The 26,441-nt window shown below is 37.1% G+C and overlaps 1 protein-coding gene across 1 annotated transcript in view; it reads right to left on the reverse strand.

The window, feature by feature from the left end:
• The window catches only part of TMC1 (transmembrane channel like 1), a 59,929-nt gene extending 34,811 nt beyond the window's left edge, over positions 1-25,118 (reverse strand). The window contains exons 1-6 of the mRNA XM_062018834.1: positions 25,079-25,118; positions 18,736-18,801; positions 18,229-18,604; positions 12,676-12,816; positions 3,365-3,455; positions 2,054-2,135 (exon numbers count right to left, since the gene is read on the reverse strand). Of these exons, the coding sequence (XP_061874818.1) occupies positions 2,054-2,135; positions 3,365-3,455; positions 12,676-12,816; positions 18,229-18,604; positions 18,736-18,801; positions 25,079-25,118 (796 nt within the window). The remainder of the gene's footprint in view (positions 1-2,053; positions 2,136-3,364; positions 3,456-12,675; positions 12,817-18,228; positions 18,605-18,735; positions 18,802-25,078) is intronic.
• Between the last annotated feature and the right edge of the window lie 1,323 nt (positions 25,119-26,441).

A 26,441-nucleotide genomic window follows, 5' to 3' on the forward strand; every position in this document is an offset into this window, starting at 1 on the left:
GGAGACGGAGCAGTGGAACAGGCTGCCCAGAGAGGTTGTGGAGTCTCCTTCCTTGGAGGTCTTCAACACCCGCGTGGACATGTTCCTATGTGACCTGATCTAGGTGACCCTGCTTCTGCAGGGGGGTTCGACTAGATGATCTCTAAAGATCCCTTCCAACCCCTACCATTCTATGATTCTATGAATAGCAGCTTGCCTAAGCAATACACTGAACAGAACAGAAACTGATAGAAAGAGAGTAAATTTCAGTTTTCCACTGAGAGTATGAAAAGGTACTATCCCATTGTGATTTTGTGACCTTCCAGATCAGAGCAAAAATGTACCTCATTTCAAATGAAAAAACTAAATAGATATAAAAGCAGGACTATAAAAATGTCCCTGATAGACTTTTTTATTCTGATTTTCAAGGGAAGGAAATGTGTCTGTTGAATGTTATAACTAACAGAACAGCTTATGCCAGGACTATTCCGTTACAGAAACCTGCAAAAGTGTCACTCTCACAAATCCTGAAGATGTCTGTTTCCAGACCAGTAAGAGATCTGTCATGATTTGACATGACAGCTGTTTCAGGTAATGGAGAAGGGGCTGTAAAGATGGCTCCTATTAAAAGTTGCTCAAAAGTCTCCCCAGCTCTGAGCCAGACCCATTTCCACGGCTGGGGCAATTAGGCATCTTCACCATCACTTTTAAAGAAGTCGGAAGAGGAGGATTCTTCCTGTTCCTTCTTATTCTGTCCCTTCTTCTTTTCCAGTTGATGGTGATGCAAGTAGTTGGGAGAGAGAGAGAGAAGCAACCATGCAGACTCCAAGGTCAGTGAGGAAAGAGAGGAGGAGGTGTGCTGGAGCAGAGGCTCCCCTGCATCCTGTGGAAAGGACTGGTGAAACAATGATTTGTTTGCACTTCATTAAAGACCCCTCATCAGGGGCAGTGACTCACTTTGTTAAAGACCCTGCATCAAGGACAGTGATTCTCTTCATTAAAGACCCCATGCTAGGGGCAGTGACTATGGCCACAGGAGGTCATGTCCTGTGTGAGGGAACCCATGCTCACAGAAGCCGTAACTGTGGAGAAGAACCCCCACCAGAGAAGTTTCTTAAGGACTGTGTCGCATGGGAGAGACCCCGTATCAGAGGAGGGGAAGAATGCAAGGAGTCATCCTTCGCTGAGAAGACAGAAGCAGCTGAGCCCATCTGTGTGAGACTGACCACATCCCCCATTCCCTGCCCTCTTGAACCATTAACGGGGGAGCAGTGAGCTGGGCCCAGGACGAAAGGAGGCATGAGGGAGGGAGATCTTGAAGTGTTGGTTATAATTTTCTCATCATCCTACTCTCTGCTGCTTTTTGTTCTGTTTCTTGTAGGTAGTAGAAAAACTTTCATCACTTTCCTCTCTGAGTACTGGAATCTGTTTGGTCTGGAACCATCATTGTCAGTGAACTCTCCCTATACTTGTCTCAATCCACAATATACTTGGTTATTTTTTTTAACTCCTATATCACTGGGGCCTCCACCATCCTAATAAGGGTGGGAGTGATTGGAAGGTCTCAAGTAGATAATCTCTTCAGCAGTCTGTATATCATGTTTAAGGACATTATGTAAGTTCTTCTCAAGGCTATTTTGCACAAAACTCATAATTTATCATTTTCCTGTTATTCTACTGTTTTAATTATTCTTCTTCCAAAGTCAAACTCTCCAAAATCAGTTTCCATTACACCTGCATATGCATTTCAACAGTGACAGAGCCTTATTCAGGTATCTATGCAATTAGTCTAAATTTCCTTCAAAAAGGGCCACAGTTTAAATTTGGCACTGGCACTGAAACACAAAACTAATTTGTGACAAAAACCTACTCTCAAACGTACATATAGTACTAACTCATGATGGTGAAGAAACATCATCATTATAGAATAAACAGAGAGAAAATAAAGTGATTAATTGATTTCTACTACATATTGAACACAAATTTCTAGACTCTCGAGAAGTAATTCACCATTGACATGCATCAGGAATATGGTAGCAGCTACTATTCTTTATTACTGTCCATAAGCACTTACTTTCAATCTCCTTAATTTTCATTTCCCAGGGTATGCAGGCTGTCTTAAAATTCTCAAAATCTCTTTGAAATTTCATCCATTTCTGAAAAGGTTCACATATTTTAAAAAACACATCATCATCTCAGTGCTCAGATGCTCAGTTTCCCCTTGAGCTAATGTAACCCCTTAGTCATCCACAATATCTTTTGGCAGAGCCCACTGAAATACAAGCACTATATTAAGAAGGGCAATCTCATTATGTTTGTTCTGTTTCCTGATGGTTTTGTGTGAAGTCCCTATTTGTTCTGCAAGAAGAATGATTAAATATTTCAGTCCTTTCACACCTTTCTGTTTTTTAGAATTGCTTCTGGGAATTTAATGTTCTTTCCTCTGCTATTTGAAATTCAGAACTGGAGCTCAAGCTACGTTACTTAAATACAATTAATCTATCCAGTAGTTTATATATTGCTTAAGAATAACTTCTGTAATTAAGCTCCTTGTGCCTAGCTGAGTTTGAAAGCCTAATTATTTTTTGTGAACATTAATGCTTATGGGATTTGACTGCACAGTTGCATGCAGAAAATCCAGTCTAACCTGTCCATACTCTTATCATCTTTCTGCATCAGTATTTAAGTTTGGGACAAAAGTGTACTTTTGAAACGAAACTCCAAACCATTCAAATTACCAAACTTTCATTTGCACTGTAAAACAATGTCACAACATAAAATTAACTCATAAAATGTGTACTTGAGGAGCATGCTAATCCACATCCTTTGCTACAGGGTATTTATTCTTTGGGACTACACTAGATTTAGCCCAAAGATCTGTCACAATGCATTCTGTTTGGACCTTAGATCCTCAGCAATCATTTTTTTCTCTTTTCAATCATAATTCTCCAGACCCATATTGCTTTCTAGGATACACATGGCCTTAGAGTGGACTCAGTAGAGATATCTACAGTATTTACAGTGGGGTAAAAATACACTTTTTATATCCTTCATAAAGAGCTGTCTCAACAGAAAGGCTAAGCTTTGGCTTCAGTCTAAAGTAAATCCAACCTATACCAAGAGAAATTAACGCAATATTAAACAAGAAATTGCAAGCTATTAAAATCTTGCAAACACTTAAGTGTTGTTTATTGTTTTGATGACAAGTCTCATTCAAACTGAAAGCTTGCATTAGAAATACTTTCATATGAAAGCAATGGAAATAAAAGTGTTAAAATGCAAAGAAAGACAAGGAAATCTACTTTGGAAGATGGATACATATTGCAATAATCTACAAAACACTCTCTGTTTGCATTGTGAGAAGTTAGAGAAATAATACATTTACCTTGGTCATCATCACTTTATATGCATAGAATTTTTTTCCTTTTCCTTTTCCAAGAGCACCTTCAAACTTTTCAACAAAAAGTTGGGCTTCTCTGGAAAATGAGAAAAAAGAAATACATAGTTGAGGTTATGGAAAATTTGATATTGTCTCTTCCATAACGATGTAATTTTTTTTATATGTTCTATCTTCTTATGTTCTTATTCCCTTGGAACTGTTTTGAAAGAAAAGCTCTGATATTTTATATTTCACAGACAACTAATCACATGTAGTGCAAATAGAATAAGCAACTTTGGTCATATACTGTAATTCAAGTGTACTGGGAAATCTGAGATCTGTCTACATCCAGTTAATGTTATCAAATATTTTTAGTCACAGTGATTTTCTTTTGCAGTTAAGCTGCTAGCAATTTGTTAGTTCTCCTGGTTTCTCCTAATACAAATTATCCAATCAGCCAAAGGAAAATTTATTTTCTCCTTTTTTTTTGGAGATATGTATACATCAAAGCCTTGAATCCCCTTCTCAAGACTAGATTTAATTCAACTCTTCAGAATTTCTTTAGATATCATCTCTAATTGTACCATTCTCCAAATAATTTCTTCTAAGTGTAGCTTCAGAGGCTCCCAAAATACTAAAATTTTTCTTATACAAATATGGAAGTTAACTTATACCCTGCTTATGCAAATATGAAAGGAAGATTTTTTTTATTGTTTTAAAAAGCCATAATGTCCATGGATTAAAACAGTAAACAGATGAGAAAAAGAACACACTAATATTTCCTCTATTTCATCTAATTTTCATTTATAAGTATGACTTTAGTGTATTTTCCTATTGAGAAAATGTGTCCTAAAAGCTAAATGTCCTGATGTAAAACACTGTAAAAGATAATAAGAACTCTTAGCTCTCAGTATGTGCATGAGACTATACAATTACTTTGTCATTGTGCTAGGTGACTGAAAATCATTGTGTATTATATTAGGTATTGCACCAACCACTAGGAAAAAAAATGATTGTGATTCATGTCTCTCTGGAAGTACTACAGACAAGTTCATTATGTGAAATTCATTATCATACCTTTATCTCTGCTCATATATTTTGTATAAGCAAGAAAAAAGATTGCACTACGTTGCAAAATCTCACCACAGCATTGGCAAAATAGTAGTGTAGATGTGACAAAAAAGAATTTAAATTATGTGTCAAGAACGTTATTAACTGTGTCGTAATTTCTCTTAACTGATGGTTAAAAATCTCAATATCTTTAAAAATATGATGTATTTTTAGTAGCTGAAAATGCCTAGGGTGATCTTCATACTACCATCTGAAGACTCATACTATCTTTCAACACTAGACACTCACTGCATCAGTCTCTTTAGCTCATCATACTAAGGCTCCAAAAGCCTTTTGTTTGTACACTCCCCAAAACAATGCAAAACAGAGTTACTGAAAGCTCTTCAAGAGGTAAAAAGCTACATACAATGACAAGAATTCCACGGAAAGGACCTTTGAAGATCACCTAGTCCAAGATCATCTAGTTCAGATCTCCAGGTTTAATGCTACCGACTGTCTTGAATGGTTCCCTGAGTTTTACTTCACCAGTGGCTGTAGGTCCCCTTTTCCCTGCACCGCTGCTTCCATAACACTACCTCACTCCAGTGTATGCCCATACAGAACTGTTAAAACCTCCCCCTAAATGTCATTGCTTCATGTTCTGTTTTTCTCATATTTCTCACTGCATTGTCCTGCATTGGACTATGTGCACCATTGCATCACAAACAAATCCCATACCAGTTAAACTTCCTACTGGGTGGTTACACATGGCAGTCAGCTGAGTTACATATGCAAGATTGGAGAACAAAAACAATTGGATCCATGTACTTAAAATATTTGTGAAGCTCCTTTCACAGTTTATGAAAGAAGTGTGAAGCAATTAATTTCATTTTTTACGTACTGTTGTCCTGTACTTCTAAATTGGTTGTATAAATCTTGAAAAAAAAATAAACTGTCCATATGGCAAACTTCAAATATTAATCTAGTTTTCCTTTTCCATTCTGTTTGCATTCTGGTCTAGCTAAAATACACTGTGACTTTTTAATGCATATTTCACATTAACCATGACAAGATGATGTTTCAAATCTGCATTAAAAACTACAGCTATTAATAATTCCAGTTCTTGTGAGGTATGGTTGAGAAAAAAGTAGCACATAGTCTATGGCCCTGTCGTGGTTTTGCCCAGCCGGGAACAAAGAGCCACGAGGGTGCTCGCTCACTCCTCCCCTCCCGGTGGAGTGGGAAGGGGAACCAGAGAAAAAGGGGAAAACCCGCGTAGGTTGAAATAAGAGCGGTTTAATAGAACAACAATAAGAATGAACAGGTTCAGAGGGAAAAAGGAACAGTTTTAACAGTACACGAGGGGAATATACAAAAGGAATGGCGCGTGCCGCGGCTGCTCACCACCCGGGACCCGGCGCGACCCCTTCTGACCGGCAGCCCCGCCTGTGCTCCCCAAGCCCCGCCCCCGACTGGCTCCCTGCCTCTAGGTACTGGGCATGATGTCAGTATGGTATCGAACACCTGTTGGCCAGCCCAGGTCAGCTGCCCATGTTGTGCCCCTTCCTACTTCCTCATCAAAGTTAACTCTATCCTAGCCAAAACCAGGACAGGCCCAAAGAGTGTTTCTGATTGCAGTTAAATCCAGTTGGCAGCTAGTTACAAGTGGTGTTCCCCAGTGTTGTGTCCAGTTCAGTTTAATGTCTTTATCAAGGATCTAGTTTAGGGTATTCAATGCACTATCAGTAAGTTTGCAAGCAACACCAAGTTGGATGGGAGTGTTGATCTGCCTGAAGGCAGAAAGGCTCTTAAGAGGAACCTGGACAGGCTGGATTAATGGTCTGAGGCCACTTGTATGAGGTTCAATATGGCTTAGTGCTGGGTCCTGTACTTGGGACACAACAAACCCATGAAATGCTAATGGTTTGGGGCAGAGTAACTGGAAAGCTGCCCAGAGGAAAGGTACCTGGGGGTATCGGTCATAGGTGACTGTACATGTGCCAGTAGTGTGACAAGGTGGCCAATGGCATCCTGTCTTGTATCAGAAATAATGTCACCAGCAGGACCATGGCAGTGATCACTCCTGTGTACTCAGCACTGGTGAGGCCCCACTTCAAATATTATGCTCAGTTTTGGGCCTCTCGCTGCCTGAGACATATAGAGATGGTAGATCCTGTTCAGAGATGGGCAACAAAGCTGGTGAAGGGTCTGGAGAACAAGTCTGATGAGGAGCAGTTGAGGTTGTTTAGCCTAGAGAAGAAAAGACTGAGAGGAGACATGATCACTCTCTACAACTACCTGAAAGAAGATTGGATAGAGGTGGATGTTCATCTCTTCTCCCAAGTAACAAGCAATAGGACAAGAGGAAATGGGCTCAAGTTTCTCCAGGGAAGGTTTAAATTGGATACTAGGAAAAAATTCCTCACCCAAATCATTGTCAAGCACTGGAACAGGCTGCTCAGGGAAGTGGTTGAGTCAGGATCCAGGGAGGTATTCAAAAGATACCTAGCTATGACACTGAGCAACACTGAGTTAGGCAGTGTTAGCTTAGTGGTTGGACTCAATGATCTTAAGGGTCCTTTCCAACTTAAATGATTCTATGATTACTATGCATTTGAAAAAAATTACATTATTTTTAAAGCAAATATTTTTTCTTTTGTAAAATAAAAGAGTGAAAGTCTTCTTCCACTTCTTGACATAATTGAAATCAAGTTACCTTTAATGTTCAACAAGCATGTCTTACCTTTTGATGTGTGGTGGATTTTACCAATAATATTCTAAATAGCACTTTTGTACTGCTCATTTAGAGACACTAAATCTTATAAAGGAACCTCAGCACATACAAATATACAGAGAAGTTATTAAGGGCCCCATAGCAGCCTATCTGTTAACTGAACCATGAATATTTGCATGATTTAAAGATCTTTTTTTAATTAGTAGTTAAATGCAAATCTCAATATCAACTTGATTCTATGAAAAAATCCCCGCAGAGTTTTAATGAGCTATCTGAAAAACAAATTCAATGCAGAAGTAGAGCTTGAAAGAAGGCCTGTGGGTAATGAGACAGAAACACGTGCAGTTCTGTGCAAGGAAGTTATACAGAAATCATAACTAGCAGAAGATGCTCGAACCATCAAAGAGAACACGTTTTCCTTCTCTCCCTCAGCTTTTCTCCCTCATCAGATCCTCAGCCAGTTAGTCCCACTGGGTTACTCCTGGTCTCTGTGACTTGTAAGGTTAAGGAGACTTTTCCCTGACTTGTATTTAAGCTTCCTAGCTTTAAAAGTTGAGCAATGACTTGGCAGTATTCACTCAAGGAACAGGCTTGCAAGTGTCCTTTTCCTATGTATGACACATTGTCTTTTCTTTGTTAAATATAATCCAATACGCTACTTAATTCAGGTTTCTACTTTGCTGTCTAAACTATCTCACTGAAAGACCTCTATTTGTACTTCTCTGATCACTTTTACCACACTTTGACCTTTCCTCCACTTCTTTTGTGTTAAAAGTAAAAAAGTGAGGACAGGAAGAAGGATCAAGAAATAAATAGTCCAAAACTCATAGAACTGTTTTAGAAACCACAGCTATCACCAAAACCACATACGTACATATGCATGTCTACTTGGAAGTAATGCAACTTCATTAGCATGTAGACGTGTCAAAAACAACGCAGAGTGACAAAACTGAGCTTTGTAATCACTGGTATCATGTGTTATAGGTAAATTACCTATATCACAAGATAGGCCAAAGTGTGCCCCGTTAGCTAACTGTGAATTTAGAGAAGCTTCAGAGAAACCTTTTTAATTGAATTACAGACACAAGGAGCTAATAAATGTTGCATGTGTCCAGGCATTATTGTCCCAGAGAAACCAGAGTTAATTATTAATATAAGGTGTGGGGTTACAGATTCCAAAGTGCTAGGTGTACAGTACTTCGGGCACTTCAGTGTTGCTGAGAGAGGATGAATTACAGCTCTCAGAGGTTGTTGCTAATTAATAGGATTCAAGTGGATTGCTCACATTTTTCACTAACAGTTCAGGAAGGTTTCAGTCCCCAAGATCTAAAATGTCATTAAAAAGAAATGCTGTATTAATATTGATTACTCAGGATTTCTTTAAGCCTTAGAAAGATTGGCTAAAAATTAACTGCAAAATAAACTGTCAGGCACAGCTCACTTGAAAAGCAGTTCAGCAGTAGTAGTAGGCAAATTATAGTGTTATTTAATACCCAGATGGCCTCCAGGACTGCCAGTATGTCCATAGTGAGATGAAATACCACTTCATTGGACTACAAAGAGTACACTCAACGATAAGATATATAGCTTACATATCTTTGTGTTTTGTATACTTATAAAATATTCTGCTTCCATTTTTTTTGTCTTAATGTGTAAACTGAGTCTTATAATAAAATAAATTATGCTTTAAAAATACTGAAAAATCTCAATAATATATTTTGTCTCTGGCAGATGAAAATTGCTCTGCTCTGCTTTTCTTAGAAAAAAAACCCAAAAAGTTGTCATGGTTGCCTTTGTGATCTGTATTTAATTGACATTCAACTGCTTTTTTATATATTTTCACTTAATTTGATAGTTTGCGAACTGACCTGTTGTACAGATTCAAAGCGAGACCACTGATGGCACGTACCTGGGTTTTTGTGGTCAATTATCTGACTACATGGTACCATAACAGGCTTTGCTGGTCATTATAAACTAAGTAGCTGTTAACAGTCTTTGCTATTTTATAGCACAAAACTTGGGCTATCTAAAGCATTAGGTGTCCTAGCAAGGAGAGTGAGATTAGTGTACCAGAGCCAAGCACAGTGGCACACCTTATGTATCTTTCCCTTTCCTTTTCATCTGTGCAAAACCTTACCAGAAGGTAGCACAGACAGGGATGCAGTCCCCTAAGACCCTCTTACTCTCAAAGGTAAATTGACTTAGCTTTCCATGGAGGTTTTCCAACTTGTAACGTATGAAGCTGTGGCACACATGTTGGGCTTTTTTGTACCTTTTCCTAGTCCAAAAATCTTCTGAATTTTTTACCTTCCTCCCTAAATTTCAGTCTTTTAAGTAATGATTGACAGTTACTATCATCTGATGGCTCATTCGGATAATTTTCTTCTGGCCTCAGTAGGCAACATCAAGAGGAAATGCTTATAAATCATCATCTCCCATAGAAAAATCATGACAAAAGCATTCACAAACAATGTAAGATAAAATGGAAGAAAAATGAAATTAAATGAACAACAAAACACTTCTCAGGGAGAATACTTGTCTTGGAAATGAGAAAAAAACTGGTCTCTAGCCACAATCATGCCTTCAACAGCATGGACCACTATATCCTCAGACTGCAGCCTAACGTGTTTATTGATTAAGGCTTGGGGGAGTGATTGTGCTGTTTTCTGAAAAACAGCTTTTCCTTCCTCTCCAAAGTTTCTTCCTCACTTTTTTCACATCTCTATACTGTAAAGTTCTGACTGTGATATCTCAAGGTGAGGTTAGAGCCTGACAGTGTTGATACAGCTCAACTTCAAAACATAGAAGGACACTAGGACACTGCAGCAGAGTGGTAGCATCAGTCACAGTTCTTCAGATAATAATCAGGGTCATCAGCCATGAAAAAGGTTTCATGGAGGAAAATTGGATTTGGACCATCAAAGCAAGGTGGTTGTTCACTCTTCAAAATGCTTAAACAAAATTTTTCAATAATTTAAAATTTCTTACCAAGTTTTTAAAACACAGCATTTAATGTAAATTTAATCTTTCCCCAAAAATAGTTTGTTCTGACAAACTAAAACTTAAAAAAATAGAGTAAAAAATTCTAATAAACACTAATATTCATTTTTCAAAATAACATTTTAAAAGGTAAACTTTTTTCTTAGTTTGTTACTAACATGTAACAAGTCCTTGAACATTCTTGGGGAGCACTTTTTTCCTATTCTTCGAGAAAAATACTTGTTAATAAAGAATAACCATGTAAGTGCAGTTTGGCTCACAGTAAAGAACATTTCTCACAGTGCTGTGAAGAAATCTCTAATGAAGTATCTCTCTATTGCAGAAGCTGAAAGATAAACAATAACAGAGCATCCATTGATAAGATTGTTCTTATTTTAAGCAGCGTAATAACACTAGGTTTTCCATTCCAACTCAACTAAATTTCAGCTCCAAAAAAGCCAATTACAAAAAATAAGAATCTATGAATTTAAGGACAAGGTATAACAAACACAAGCTGGAACTCAGTAAATTCCTTTTGAACATGAGGAGAAACTTCCTTCCTGTGAGGATGAGGGAGCCCTGGCACAGGTTGCCCACAGAGTTTGTAGCACAATTTCCTTCTCAGAAGGTTTTCAGAACCTGCCTGGAAATGTTCCTGTATGACCTGATTGAGGTGAAACTGCTTTAGCCTGTGGGTTGGACTAGATGATCTTTAGAGGTCCCTTCCAAAACCTACTATTTTCTCAGTCTGTGAGTGTATTTTGGTATGTAAATGAATGGGTTTGTTTTTTTGTTTTTTTTTTAAGATACCAAGTGCTTATAAATTCCATCATTTTTTTCTCAGATTTAAATGTCTAATTCTCAGCACATACATTTTAAAACATCACCAAATATTAGTTTTTAGTGGGTTTTTTTTTATTCCATCTGATTGCTGCATTGTTGAATTTCTGTGTTTTGTCTGTTAAGATGTGCATGAATTTGTACAGAACTGTAACAAAAGGTGATTATTTTTAAATTCTTATTAGACAGAGAAATATAGTAATAAACCTAATTCTTCACTTAGTAAAAGTAGATTCAAAATAAATAAGCCATTCTGAAGAACTGTCAGTTGCACTTGGAATATACATTTCTTTCTAAGGGAAAATAAGTTGATAATATGCTTCCAAAACTACTTCAGAGAGGGCTGAACCATAGGACAAAACTAATGTCACAAACTGCTGTAACAGTACATTGATGTCTATTTTTTACTGAGAGCAGCCTTCTGATCTTGGCAAATAAAACTGAATGTATGTTGTAATGGAAAAAGTCATGTTCGTTAATCAAATCATGAAAGAATAGTTGTGCAAGGAACCGTTTAAAGTCATCATAAATGTCTTGTAAAACTTTAACCATAAAGTTTCTACAATGTGAACAGGTGCAGTTGGCTAAGGTGCTTATAGGAGGTACAATAGGTTGCACATGAGCTGATAAGAGCCAAGAGAAGAGTTCACGAGTGGGCCACTAGAGGAAGACTACTGACTTCATCCCAGCGACCACCCTACGACCACCAGGAGGCAGAAGAATATCCCCTAGTAACAAGACCGGCACGTGTGCAGAGTACACCAGGGAGCGATGCACCCGACTGATAAGGACTGTATAAAAGGACTCTGATACGGGGGAGGGCGTGGGTCACAAGCCATTGGTGGAGCAGAGTCTCCCGGCCACTCAGCGCTGTTTTGCTTATTTGCCGCTTGCTTAATAACTTTGATCCATGAGTCACTTAAATTCGCTAGTGAACTCTAGAACAGCAATTTATAACATATGTCTAGTCTCCCAGTCCAGATTATTGAGAAATTAACGTTGAAAGTTGATAAACTAATGGACCTTTAGGTAGAATTGCTGCCTATACTGAACATACAGGGACAACTTCATCCTTAACAGAGAATTTGTTAGGGTAAAAGTGCAGATTACAAGGATGAGATTTTGAAAACTCACTATTGCCTTCATTGAGAAAGCCCATCTCAGAGAAAAAAAAAGTGCACAAAATTTATCGTTCACTGAGAATGACTAGAAGCACTCATCAAATCAGAAACATTTCACAGTAATATAGTTTTTTAAGGCTGGGAAGGATTTCTATTCACACTCTCTCTGACCTTAAAGGGATAACACAGACCACAACTGTCTTGTTTGTATTTGGGCAGTACTGCACTGGATGAATTGTTCAAAACAGAGAAGCATAGTGGTTTTGGAAAAGAATAAAGTGCTCTGAGTTTACCTAGTTTCTTGCACTTGATGGAACTGAAGAAAATCAAAATGTTTACAGGTGGGTGTAGTGGAATGTTAAAAAAAAAAAAAAATAAAGACCTGAGTTTTTCGTGTATCACTTTAGGTCTATAAAGACATGAAAGCACTGATCTGAAACATCATTTACCTCCAGTTTCTGTGAAAACACATCCTGGGAAAGAGAAATGGTGTTAATTGTGTCAGTAGGTTTAGAAACAAAGTAAAAGTTCAGAAAAACAGTGCAAAGTGCAAAGCAGGATGACAGATGTTCATTATGAGAATCAAAGCATACTTCAGGACTGACAACTTCTTTTTCATCTTCCATGGCTTGTTTCGTAGCGTGGCAATGAGTTTCTTTTTTTCTTCTACCTCCTCTTTAAGCTTGGCCAGTTCCTCCTCTGTAATTGGTTCCTCTTCAGAGTCAGAATCAGAGCTTTGAACAAAAGCAAAGTCCATCATCAAAACTTAGATAGGACACAATTTTACATTATTAAGTCTTGTTAACTTTGAGACCTAGATAAATGTCTTCACCGTCACACAGAAGGGAGACCACAGTTCACTGAATTTATTATCTAGTATGAAAGGCAAAGTCTGCACACAAAGCACAGAGCCACAACTAAACCAGCACTATATAGAGGGCATACTATGGAGAGTGAGCAACACCCTTGGGGAAGCATCTGATCACCTCTGATTTTTCCTGTGAGAGTAATCAGTCCCCTAAGAGTGCAACACAGACTCAAAATAGGCAAGTGAGGACACTATAACTGCAGACATAAAATAAACTTGGTCACTCCATTTCAGTGCACCAGAGAGAAGAGAGACGCCACAGCCATAGCAAAGACAATTTTAAACACCAGATGACAGCTCATCCAGTAATCAAGGCAGTAGCATTTCAGAGTTGGGAAAGATACTGCAAAGCTCTGATGTATCCAGCTCTCAGACTAAACACATGTAATAATAATAGCACCTCCAGATATGTTATGCCTGTTACCGTGTTGTTAAACATGCACCAATTTATAGTGTCTTTGGAGGACATTGCTGATGTCCACTTCCCTAAAACCTGAATATCCTTTCCTGTGAGCACCCTTACATCTCATAATGGCATGTAGTGAATTATTAGCAATAAGTGTTTCCCTTTCTCATGCCAGCAAACAGGAAAACGATAAAAAGAAAATCAATAGACTCTGACTTTCTGCCCTAAAAAGCTGAAAGTGACAACTACCACTAAGTGGGTTTCTAAAAAATGCAGTTCGATGCATTTCTATTTGTTTCTTGTTGTGTTTGCTTTTGTCTTTATTTCCCTTATTTTTAATGTTAAAAAATGAACTGTGAGATTTTTTTAAATACTTTTCTGGTTTGTTTAGGGAATAGGTCATTCAGACTATGTCAAGGAAGCAGTTTTCAGACTGTTTGCTTATAATCACCTTTCTGAGAGTTTGCTATTTAAAATCTGATAGCTGAGTGATTCATAACCTAAGTCATCTAATTATGTAATTTCTATCTCCTGGGGAGCTAAATACTTATAAACTTTATTTTCTACCAAACCAGATAATGCAACTGTAGTTAAAAATTTGTGTGACATAAAGATCAAAGGGTTTATTTGTGGGACATATAGAACAAAGATGTTTATCAGCAAGAAAATTTAGGAATATTTCCCAAACAATTACAATAAAAGCAAAATTATTTTAGCAGCACAACAAAATACTAATTTTTCATAGACATGAGTATTCATGGAATGCATACCATTACAGCAAAAGCTACAGGGCAGTTTAGAAATTTCAGACACACAGGACTAAGTTAGCAAAAGAAAGAAAGAGGCTCTCATAGTTATCTGATGCCTTGCTACTAAAGACTCTAATGTCATTTGTTAAAAAGACCATCATGTTAGAAAAGTTGAACCCATCAGCCCCAAAATTTCAGCCTTCATGTGATAAAGAAAATCAATGTCACAGAAAATACAAATCCACAGAAGACTGCTACTGAACACTAGACGTATTCATTGTTGTTACAGTATTGTGACAAGCAAGTGAAAAACTATATGAAAACTTGAGTCAAATTGAGTCAGTAAGGAGATTTCTGCATAAAATTTTTAGGCATTATAACGTAAAAAGACTAATGTATTTCAGAAAAACAGAAATCTTAAAGGAGTTTGATTTTGAGAGAGCCTTAAATTCATATTTGTCACAATCTGCTTCTTTGCATTTTACAAAGCAGATAGCAATGTGCGCAACAGTGAGGGTTTCCCTTGACAGAAGATTTCTGGGTTATGCAAAATTGAAATGGGTAGCTTTACAAGATTGCAGTGAGAGTGGTCAGAAATACGAGTCATAGGTGCTAAGGTGGTGAGCTTACTGAGGAAAAGAAGCTGAGCAGAAAAAGAAAAGAGATAAAGTGGAGATAGGATTGGCATTTGTGTCCGTTGCCCACTACAGCATTTTTTGTCTTTGCAAACTCATCTTTAATTTTTCACTTTACTTTAGAATGAGGAAAACAATAAAAACTCCCATTTTCTAATCATTTTTAAGAAATCATTATTTTTCAGAACCCTGCAGTCAAGTTTCCTGCAGTTACAGCAGATTTTTCCTTTAGCTTGTGTGCTTGAACACTACAAGATTGAAGTCAGGAAATCAGATGTGTTTTCTGCCAACTAAAGTCTTGGCCTTTCATTAGCCTTTCATGAAAGGTTCTGATTCACACATTTGAAGGCCAGAATTGTTCTCTGAAGACCTTCAGGCCAACATGGAGCATAAGACATCACTAAATAATTTCACATCAAGCCATCATCTTCCTCAGCTACAGTTCAATGCACACACAATGCATCTTTTCCTAAGTCAATAGAGCTCCTGAAATCAATGGCACTTCTTTAAATCACGTACATAATGAAATTGCTCACATCATTCCCCTGTTGTTTAGTTTTATTCCCATACTATACATCTATGTTTTGGTTTTCTTTTCCTTTTTATAAGCATAAACTTTTTTTTTCACAATTTTTGTAAAAGCCATTTAATATGGGTAAAAGTAACATTAAAAGACATTTTCTTGGAGCTTGGATGTTTGCAGGGAAAAGGAATGGTAGGACTGGTAGGACTTTAAAACTATAGAGTGATGAGAGAATAAATTTGACTACATTTCTTCCTATCTTTTTTGTGAAATTTGATTGCTTATTGATAATTCTTATAATATACTCTTGCAGTTTGTATTCTCTGGCAATTTTTCTGCTAGCAAAAATATGCCTGTACTGCTTTAAGCTTCCATGTGCCTCTGGACTTTTGCATAAGCTTTAAAGGCTTACAGTAAAAGTCAAGTATTTACTCACATATAAAGCTATACAGGAAAACCAGAAATTACATGGCTAGGCAGAAAAAAAAAAATTACTTCTCTAAGGATTTGTAGCTCAAGTGACTGCATACAGTTTCTAGGATCAGAAAGTCACAATTAGACAAGCCAGTAAAGAACAAAATAGCTTTTAAGCCAAGAAATATCACAGATCTCCACAGTGAGACTATAAGAACCAATTTATCATCAATATTTTAAGGACAATGATTATGAACAATGTATAGCAGGCTCACCCCCTTATTGACAGATGATGATCAGACACATCAGCAACCAACAGTATCCAAGAACAGAAGATTTGAAACTCACCCAGAAAGACTTTCTCCATGGAATAACACTGTGAAATTCACTACCACAAACTCATACAGATGAAAATCATTATGTAAAAAAAAAAAAAAAACCAAAACCAAATCAACATAGATTTTATCTAGGATGACTTTATATAGAATAATTAGAGTATAATGAGATTTCCCCAATTTTGGTGAAAATTAGCAGGGAGAAAGAAGGTAACAGCAGCAGATTCTACTGACTTGTACTATGATCTAGCCAAAAAAAATAGACTTTGTAGAGTTATGCAAAGTCCACAGTAACAGTGGCAAATACAACATCTCCCCATGAAGATCTTTTTGTTTGGATTTTTTTTGTTTTGTGGGTTCTTTTTAATTTCTTAACTTTTTATTTTACTCATCATGTTTTTTCATGATGAAATGTCTTAGTAATTAGAAAACTACATCAACAAGATGTGCATTTAAACAGCGTTTAATGTGGTAGGTCCCCAAGGACATGCTAGACAGACTATATTTCTATGCTGCCACCCTTATCTTCTGTCCTGAATGTTTACAAATCCTTAATCTCAGTCATAGCTGAACTGACCACTAGCCTATTTTCCTTTGTTCTTACACTATTTTTATTCTTCTTTTAAAATCTTTTGAATAGTCTTACATTTAGTACTCTGTAATCTTGCCAGCTAGACTCCAAAAGTCTACAAATGTAACATTGAGATAACTTCCAGAGCATTCTGTTTTTCTACAAATATTGTGCTCACTGCAAAGGCTTGATTCAAGAAGCAATTTCTAATTACTTAGCTCTCACATAGCTGTTTTAGTGCTAAGAACTTTGGAACGCAATGAAACACATTGTGCCCTCATTCAATTTTGTATTTCAGTGGTTTTTCTTTATTAAAAATCAGTAAACATTTACTATGGAAGACAATAGTCAGCAAAGGAATATGAACTGATACATTGAGGGCTAGTGCTACACGAGTACAGGAAATTGCACAGAGAGATGTAACTGTCACCACAGTGAAGAGCCAGCACACAGAAAGATTGTAAGCATTCTTGTAGGGAAGGGAAATCGAGTAGATGTATATTAAAATGGCATCATGGACAAATTAATCCAACAGCATGTTTTACTATGTTGTTTTCTTTCCTTTGACTCCTGGTGTGCTATCCAGTGATGCCTTTGGAAATACAAACAGCTGCAAGAAGTGCTGAATAGGGGATGAGGAACGTGTCTCCCTCTCCACCGAAATAAGCATGTCTTGCTCCATTTTTTCCTTTATACACTATTCCCAGGGGTCACAAGACAGAGATGACAAGAGAATGACAGGAAAATACAAAAATAATTTTCTGGTCTTCTAAAGACATCAGATTGCACTGAATTCTTTTGGAAAGTGAACAGTAATATTTCAGAGTGAGTGGGTGAGAGACGGACTGGAAAATCCCATCTCAGACTTTGGTTCTGGGTTCTTGAAATTTTGGCACTGATCTTTTACAAAAAGCTGCCTCAAACCTTCCTGGGAAACAAGGACACAAACTTGTGAATAATGACAAGATTTTAATTCCATACTTGAAATAAAACCAGACCTTGAGGTTTTGGAGGTTTAGCAGTTTGGAGTTTGACAGATTTTAGTTTTTGGGTAAGGGAAAAACAGGAGACAATTCATCTGCTGTCACCTCTACCTGTCATTTGCTCCCCTCCTATGTCTCTTTCACTCTCTTGAGAGAGGGACTCATTAACTTGGAATAAATATAAATAATAATTTAAAGAAATAATAGTGTGTATATATATATATGAAAATAAAGCAGATACTAAAAATAAATATAGATTGATAATGTAAAATAATATTAAAAAATAAATAGATAAATTCTACACTGAGGGTCATTGTGTTCCTATTGGCTTGAATTCCCATTCTGTCTCACAAGATCCAATCTAATCCTCAGGATATCAGCAGTCCTAGAAGGACCTGGCTGGTTGCTTCCTTATGTCTCACTCTGGACCTGTGACAGAACTCTGAATTCATTCCACTGAAGTGGATATGGCTTGGTGTAAAGCTTACATTTCACTCACCCCGTATTTCCTTGCAGCAGAGAAAAAAAGAATCTGTCCAGCTCTAATTGGTTTTTAATGAGTAAGAGGAATGTACTGACTCTTGATATTTCACAGCTGTAAATGAAAGCAAGTTTCACGTACGATAACTATGGTTTTATATTAAAAAAAAGTAATGGTTTACCCAGATCCTGATTTCTTTTTGTCTTTTTTCTTCTTGTTGGCCTTCTCTTTTTTCCCTTTCTTATCAGACTTTTTGTCCTGTTTCTTCTCATTTTTACCTTGCCCACTTTTACCTCCTTTCTCATCTTCCTCTTCTTCATCACCATCTTCCTTGGATTTCTGATTTGTCTGGTTCTTCCTGGTTTTTGAAGGGTCACCATCAGAATCATTGCCCTCATTTCCAGCTGCTCGTCCCCGTCCTCTACGGTTTCTGTGCCTGCGATGCCCAGCTCTCCTTGTCCCATCTTCATCATCCTCATCCTCCTCACCACCACGCCTGGCCCTCCCTCTGGCATGTCCCCTTCTGGTTCTTGGTGTTGCCCTCTTCCCTGTTTTGTCTGGGAAAGAAATTAAAAATAATCACCTGAGATAAGGCAATATGTTAGAGGGAGAATTTTCTTTCTCCTTTATTTATACAGATAATTAGAAAAAACCTGAGTGTGGCCTCAGAGAAACCTGTACTACTGACCTGATCCTTTGATATTTTCTTCTTTCTCAGCTGCACTTCCTTCTTCATTGTCAACATCACTGTCATCTGTGGAGTAAAAACAAAGGAAATATCCATTTAAAGTAAGGATCAGTCATTATGAATGCATGCGTCTTATGATATTTTTGTCAGGAAATTCTTGGCAATTACTGCATTGTCCAATGCATTTTTTTGGAAAAAACCTGGCAAATAGTTTTTGAGAAATAGGATGAAGACAGAAAAAACAATTTCCTTCAGCACTCAAATAAAACAAGAACTATTTTTTTAAACATCTTCATCAATGACCTTAATGAGGGGATAGAGTGGACCCTTAGTAAGCTCACAGATGACACCAAGTTGGGTGGAAGTGTCAATCTGCATGAGAGAAAGGAAGCTTTACAGAGAGTTCTAGATACACTGGATCCCTGGGCCCATGCCACGAGTTTCCATGAGGCCAAGTGCCAGGTCCTTGCACTTGCGCCACAACAACCCCCAGCAGCATCACAGGCTTGGGGAGGAGTGGCTGGAAAGCTGCCAGTCAGAGAGGGACCTGGGAGTGTTGGTTGACAGCAGCTGAACATGAGTCAGCAGTGTGCCCAGGTGGCCAAGAAGGCCAAGGGCATCCTGGCCTGGATCAGGATCAATGCTATCAGCAGGAGGAGGGAGGTTATCATTCCCCTGTACTTGGCTCTAGTGAGGCTGCACCTCAAATACTGTGTCCAGTTTTGGGCTTCTCTCTACAAGAAGGACATTGAGGTGCTGGAGAGGATCCAGAGGCAGGCTACCAAGCTAGTAAAGAATTTGGAGCACATTTCATATGAGGAGTGGCTGAAGGATCTGGGGCTGTTTAGCCTGGAAAAAGAAGGCTCAGGGGAGACCTTTTTGCTCTCTACAACTACCTGAAAGGAAGTTGTAGCAAGGAGGGAGTCGGTCTGTTCTCCCTAATAACAAGCAATAATAGAGCTGGGACAAAGTCTGGACTCGATGATCTTAAAGGTCTCATTCAGCTGAAATGATTCTATGATTCTATTCTACGATTAATCTATTGACTTCTCTAGATAACTATCAGGTACAACTTCTTAGATTTGCCTAGTATCAAAGAAAAATAGTAAAATGTGTAAGGCTGCAAAAAAGAGGCAATGTAGGGACTTGTTTCTCTCTATGCAATAATTGGCAAAGGGGCAGAATTTGATAAGCATTTTGGGGACATATGTAGGGAGTCAAAGTTCTTTCCACAAAATATTTTACTCTATTTACATTTTCTGTCATTTCCACAGCCTCTGCACAATAATTTTTTAAGACTATACAAAAATATTATTATTCAATATCATCAATGGAACATGAAAATAACGGCTCCTTTGTTCTGTCTGGACATGCTTTCTGCTCCTGACAGTAACAAGATCTCCATTTTACAAAGATTGTTACGTTGCTACTGAAAGCTCACAAAGATGAAGACAGACATTTTTGAACAAATACTTTGTATGTAATGATAGGGCATGGTCCTTTATTGCAACTAATGCTTCTGCTGATCTCCTCCAACCAAACAGAAGGTCCCAGGGAAGCACTTCAGTGGTACAAGACTGGCCTCAGTGCAGATTCTGATGAGCCCATACAACTGCAGGAGGTTTGTCACATATACTGAAACATGCACGAGCAGCAAAAGTGTATTGTGCTTGAGTGGACATCATATCGACATAACAGTGAAAGTGACAATGGACTATGCAATGCAGAAGCTGAAGCAAGGCAGAAGGTAGCCATTGGGATTTAACTCATTCTGTAAGCATAAGGGTAACAAATGTACTAGTCTGAACCCGACATTTCAGGTAAAACACTGTTAAACTAATTACTAATTTTCAGGCTGCTTGAAGAAAGGACTGGGAACAGCAATAGAGGGAAGTGTATCTGAATAGTGACTCTTGTGTGTTTATGTCTTTTTTTTTTCATCTAAATCCTCAGACATATGAGTGATAAAAACTTTTTTAAAGATTAAAAAAAAAAAAACACATAAACTCAAACACAGCATATCTAGCCATGAAACAAGCCTAGAAAGTATGACCAGTGATTCTATGGAATCATGCAGCTAGAAGGGTGCTACACACTTACTCAACAAACACAAATGCAGCTTTAAAACTTATTTCTGAAAAAAACAAAATTATAGCTCCAAATTGAACTTCAGAACATTCCTGCCTCCACAGTCCCATGCTCACGTAGAGGGGAAATGCGTTGGTATGAGGAATGTTTGAGGATTTTTCTTCTTATTCTGGTGTATTTATAGAATAAGAGATCTCTCCCAGATCTTAGGGCATGATGCAGAAAGCATCGTACTAGAATTTATTTCTAAAAGAAGCTTGACACACAAGAGAAGTTTCCAATCCTCTACTTTCCTTGTACTCTTCCTCAGTAGCTGTATTACTGCACTAAAAGTTATTCACTTCTGTCAGCTATGATAGCAGCTGGTGCTGTTTAGGAAGAATTAAATCACTGAGGATGAGGGGATGAAGGAATTTTACCACCCCTGAGATCTGTCCTGGACAACGTATATGTTCATGTAAGCTATATAACCACTCACAACATACCTAAGAGTACAACTATCTCTACAGACTTGCGATTCATACAAACTGTATTAATAACTGTCTTTTTCTGTTTGGAGATTTTATACACATTATTAAAAGACCAGTTTTGTTAATTGATTGGATATTTGACCAATAAGAGATATAAATAATCATTATTGCACTTAACATTATTATTATTAGAAAGCTCTTTCAGGTAATTAACTCTGTAATATCTTCCAAAAAGGAAAACAAGAGGCTAGGCAGCTCACAAGTCAGCACTTCAGGTGCATGTGGCAAACCCTGTCTTATTGAATCAATGGAGAAGCATTTCATTGATACACAAATTACATTTCATGGTGATACTAAATCTAAATGCAGCTTAGCACTAAATGTAAATGCTCTTCTATAAACCACAGCATAGAGAATAGTATAGTGCATTCCTAGCACACTTTATTATCATCCTATAGGAAAACTGAAGAGCATTGAAGTGATCTGGTTTCTTAAAACAAAATTGTATAGTCTTTCATGCAAGAACAAAATCATTACTGTGTGGGATTCTTTAGGTCAATATACTTGAATCTGCTTTTTTAAAGAGATCTTTATGTGTTCCTACTTGTCAAAAGTTCAGCAAGTCCTCCAAAACATGAACTAAGTCTGACTAAGGCAGTCTCAAGAATTACTTATTATTCCAGAAGATGGTTGATAGATGACATTTCTTCATGGTATCAATAGTCCCAGGGTTAATGGGCTTTGAGTCACCTAACTTGCGTTTACATGAGCAAACTACTGCTCATCTGTTACATCTTCCAGGATACATCATCTTGCCCTAATGATATATGTATCACTAGGTGTATTTGAAGCTGTAGTTCACAACTCCTTATACTCTAGGAAATTTAATTAATTTCTGATTTTTTTTTTTCCCCACAGTAGCTTAAGGGAAACTTTTGCATCTTCCTAGACTACAGGCAGGGAAAATGTAATCTGAGTAAGCTATCATTTTACCTGAAGTCTTATCCATGTTTTAGACTACAGCCACAAATGAGCCAAGACTAAAGGAGGGCATCCTGAATATGGGCTCAGACTAGACTACAAGTCAGAGACTACAGTGAAGACAGTGAAGACAGCTCAAGGGAGTACAGCTCAATCAGGCACATCATCTGACTAAACTCTCCTCTTTCCATTTTCCTTCTGGGCTGCACTTACACGTCACAAGGTTTGAGTGTTGTTGTTGAGTGTTTGTGGGTCAGGCCTTAGGAAAAGTTCTCCTTTTGAATAAATATATTCATTGCATGATTTCAGTGCCAGAATTTTAGGCCAAATTTGATTTTACTATTATAGAATCTACAGAAGGCAGAGAAGGAAGATAATTCAGTGAGAAACCCCTCAGTATTTCACTCTCTTCAAGAAAGCATGGGTTAAATTTTCCAGGACATTGTGTCTTACACTCCCTCTGTGGATATACTCATTTTCTGCCAATGCCAGTTAAAGAACTAACCATGTAGTGCTTTTTCTTACCCAAGACTAGAGACCTGAGAAGCTTTCAGGACCTATTAGTTACTCTACTAAAAGAACAAAGAGAAGCCACATTTGCATTGTGTCTTCATCACACAGTTGGCTTGATGGTGCTCAATATTTAATTTTCATTGCAATCTTAATTCTTTATTGCAAGAATTAGGATGATAATATTCAGTGTTCAATGTATTCTGAAAAGTGTGAGACTGCAGCAAATCATACCAATTTGACCTTTTCACATTCTGAAATGTAATATACTCAGATTACTGATATTCACTCACATTATTGTTAATGTGGTAAGAACATGTTAATATGGAGAAAACACTGCATGTTCAAGTTACAAATGTAACATTCTTAGTGGATTTGAAGTCAATTGTATTTATAAGTGCCTTGTGAGAGAACAGCTTTTTTAAGGTTGATATCTACAGTTGACCAGACCACTACATGTTAGAGGATAATAGGTATTTTCCATCTGATCTATTTTGAGCATCCACTATGAATGTTAGTGACCTGAGTCTTCTTTTCTTGTATGAGAAGCCTAGAATAATGAATTGACATTCATGAACATAATACAGTGAATCATATATCTCCTGCTATCATAGATTTGGCAGAAGACATACTATGACACATGAAAAATGATGAAACTAGGGCTTCACTAAAGTGAAAGATATCAAAAAGCAGAAACATTTGTCCCTAAACTCCATTTTTGCAACTGTTGAGATGGTCTGCTCTTTGCAAGAATATTCCTCAGGGCTGTGAGCAATGATGAAGCAACACCAGCTGTAAGAAATTGCAACTATATTAGTGCCTGAGCTCTGCTCTAACCACTCCAGCACTTAGGACTAAGAACAACATTCTAAAAGTGTCTTATAGTTACTTATAGCTGAGTTCTAGTTTTTAAGGTCTTCTTAAATCAAGACAGATTCTTGAATTTATTCACACAATCTTATCTTCAAATGCACTCATAACTGCAATAAATGTAGCTAGAATTTATTATCATTTTTTAATAATTTTCATGGAAAATATGTCAAAGTCTGATCATGACTCTGAAGCCTAAAGGTCTCACTCTTCTCTGGTTAAAAGACCTGTGATTGTGTTCACTGTGGAAATACTAATTTCGTTACTTTGAGAGGATAATATAGTCACTGAGTTAATTCAACTACATACATGCAAGTAAAAGGCAGATATTTACAATAAACTTACAACATTGATATTCTAAGAATTTGTTCATTACAAACGTTTATAAAAAACTATATGTTCTATGATAAAAATTCTTCCAAAGCTAGGAAGTATTTTGCCTATGCTACGTTAAATTTTATGCTTCTCTCATGTTAAAATGAGCATATAGTACTCGATAATTTAATTGGTCAGTAAAAGGACTCTTAGAAAAAAAACGAAGACAGAAAAACATGAAGGTGCTAAGCAATAGAAAGAAAGAAAATAGGATGGACTTTTAAAATTAGTTGATTATGTTTTGCCAAACTGCAGAAGCAGTCCCTTCTGGTGTTTTCCATAGAAGCTGAACCCATTTCATTACTGTTGCATGTTACAAGTGTGAATCAAAAATATAGAAAGCACTGGTCAGTAGTACCAACCCTGATACTTATCAAAGCCTAAGGTATTCATTCAGCAACCAGTCTAGAATACATTCCCTGGCAATTTTCTTCCACATTGAGGATAAAAAATGCCATGCTTATTCCATAATAAAAAAGATGCGTAGTTTGGAAAGAGTAATATTGCCCATGAGAATTGAAAGCATTTCCCATATCAAAGAGTTGCCTTGGACTTTGACAGGACAAGCTACTAGGCATTATCAGCCTACAAAAAGGTTTCTTATATACAGAACAGTGCAGTATCAATATAGATCTATTGCTAATCTTACTTTGAAGAATACTTGACATTTCATACCAAGTACTGAAAGCAATAACGAAAGGAGGCACTGCTTTTGTGCAGCTTACAGAAGTCACTAAATACCTTTGTTTTCTTAATCATTGCTATAAACTACTTATAAATGTAAGACAAGTAACATAGCTGTGGTGGCACTCTTTTGATTTACTAACCAGTGGAAAGCCACACTGCTATGTCACAACTAGGCAACTTACACAGCAAAGCTGTCTTCAAAAGCCAAGTAAAATACATTTCTGAACAAAAGACCATGAATTATGACAGAAAAGATTTTGTATTACAGACCAAAAAAAAAGGAAAAATAAAACTTACACACTTCTGAGCTGCATGCAGGAAATGAGTATGTGCTTAAAATGCATAGTTATAGTTGTAATTACCATTTCCTTCAGTGATGATTGGCTTTTCATTTTGAGGCATTGTGGCTATTTCTCAGGGCTGCTCCAGCTGCTGCCTATACCAGAGATTATCTGAAGATTGAGTGGTTCAAGATGAAGTGTAGTACATCAACATCATCCTGTCTGTCACTGAACGGATGGTGCTGGTGAAGTTTCACTGACTGAAATATAAGAAGATACTAATTTCCTAAGTGATTAATTTTTCATGAATGTTTAGTTTACTATTTAGGGTTGGCATGCTAGGGTCAAAAGAATGGAAGAATATGTTCACCTCTATTATTATCATTATTACCGAAAAAATAAAAACTCTCCTGCAATGTACTTATGACCAAAATTTAAAGGTTTAAGTGCCTTACAGAGTAAGATTGTTGCACAACTCCGATGCTGTATATAGGCTTACACTCAGCATGCCGAGGATTTTACAAAGATTTTTCTCTTTTTCTTATGAAAGGTGGCTTGTACCTTAGACCTGTTTAAATTATGGCATAGCTTTAGCAGTCTTACATTGATCTTAAATGTCTTGGCAAAAGGAGACAGATGCAGATATATTTGCTGGTTTATATCTGCATCTAGTTTCAATTCCCTTAGGACCCCTTGCTTCTGCTTTTATGTGGATACTGCATCCTAAGTTTACCAATTTTACCCTGGTCACCTTGTAACTAGAACACCACTAAAGCTTAATGGTGAAATAAAGCAAAAATTTAATTAACAAGACAGGCCAGTCTTAGAAGTAAAACATTGAAATCACTTGTTACAAATAAAGCAACATAAAATCCAATTACCAAATTGAATTTAACTAAATAAGTCTTTCTTATCTTCCCCAGGAGCCTTCATTTGCATTTCTTTCAGGGTGATCCAGATTGAAAAAAGAGGGAAGCACCTGTACAAAATCCTACATTCTCACATGCTCCTGAGCAGTTTCTGGATCCTCTTTCCCATACCAGTCATATGGGTTTAAGAACTCAGAGAAAGAAAAGTCATGTTCTAAAAATTCAGTTGGTAGACTTTTGTACTTTTTAATAACAGAAAGAAGAACATCTTGAGAGGAATGATAAGCATGGCATTCAAGTTAATGATTGTGCAAATATTTACAAAAAGAAGCAGTGAAAGAATTGTAAATGAGATGTTTCATGCTTCCAATCAAATCAGGACTGAAGCCTTGATGGAACTGTATAAGTTTCCATTAGAAATTGTACTTAATAATACTTATAATGTATTAGCTACCCTGGAAAATATTGACTGGATATATGAAAAGGAAATGGAGTGTAGATTTAGGGCTGATTTATATATGTTACCACTAAAAGTCACATCATCAAATATCAAAGACACAAAGACAGTATTCAAA

This window comes from Colius striatus, chromosome Z (assembly GCF_028858725.1).
Source record: "Colius striatus isolate bColStr4 chromosome Z, bColStr4.1.hap1, whole genome shotgun sequence".
Lineage (NCBI taxonomy): Eukaryota > Metazoa > Chordata > Aves > Coliiformes > Coliidae > Colius > Colius striatus.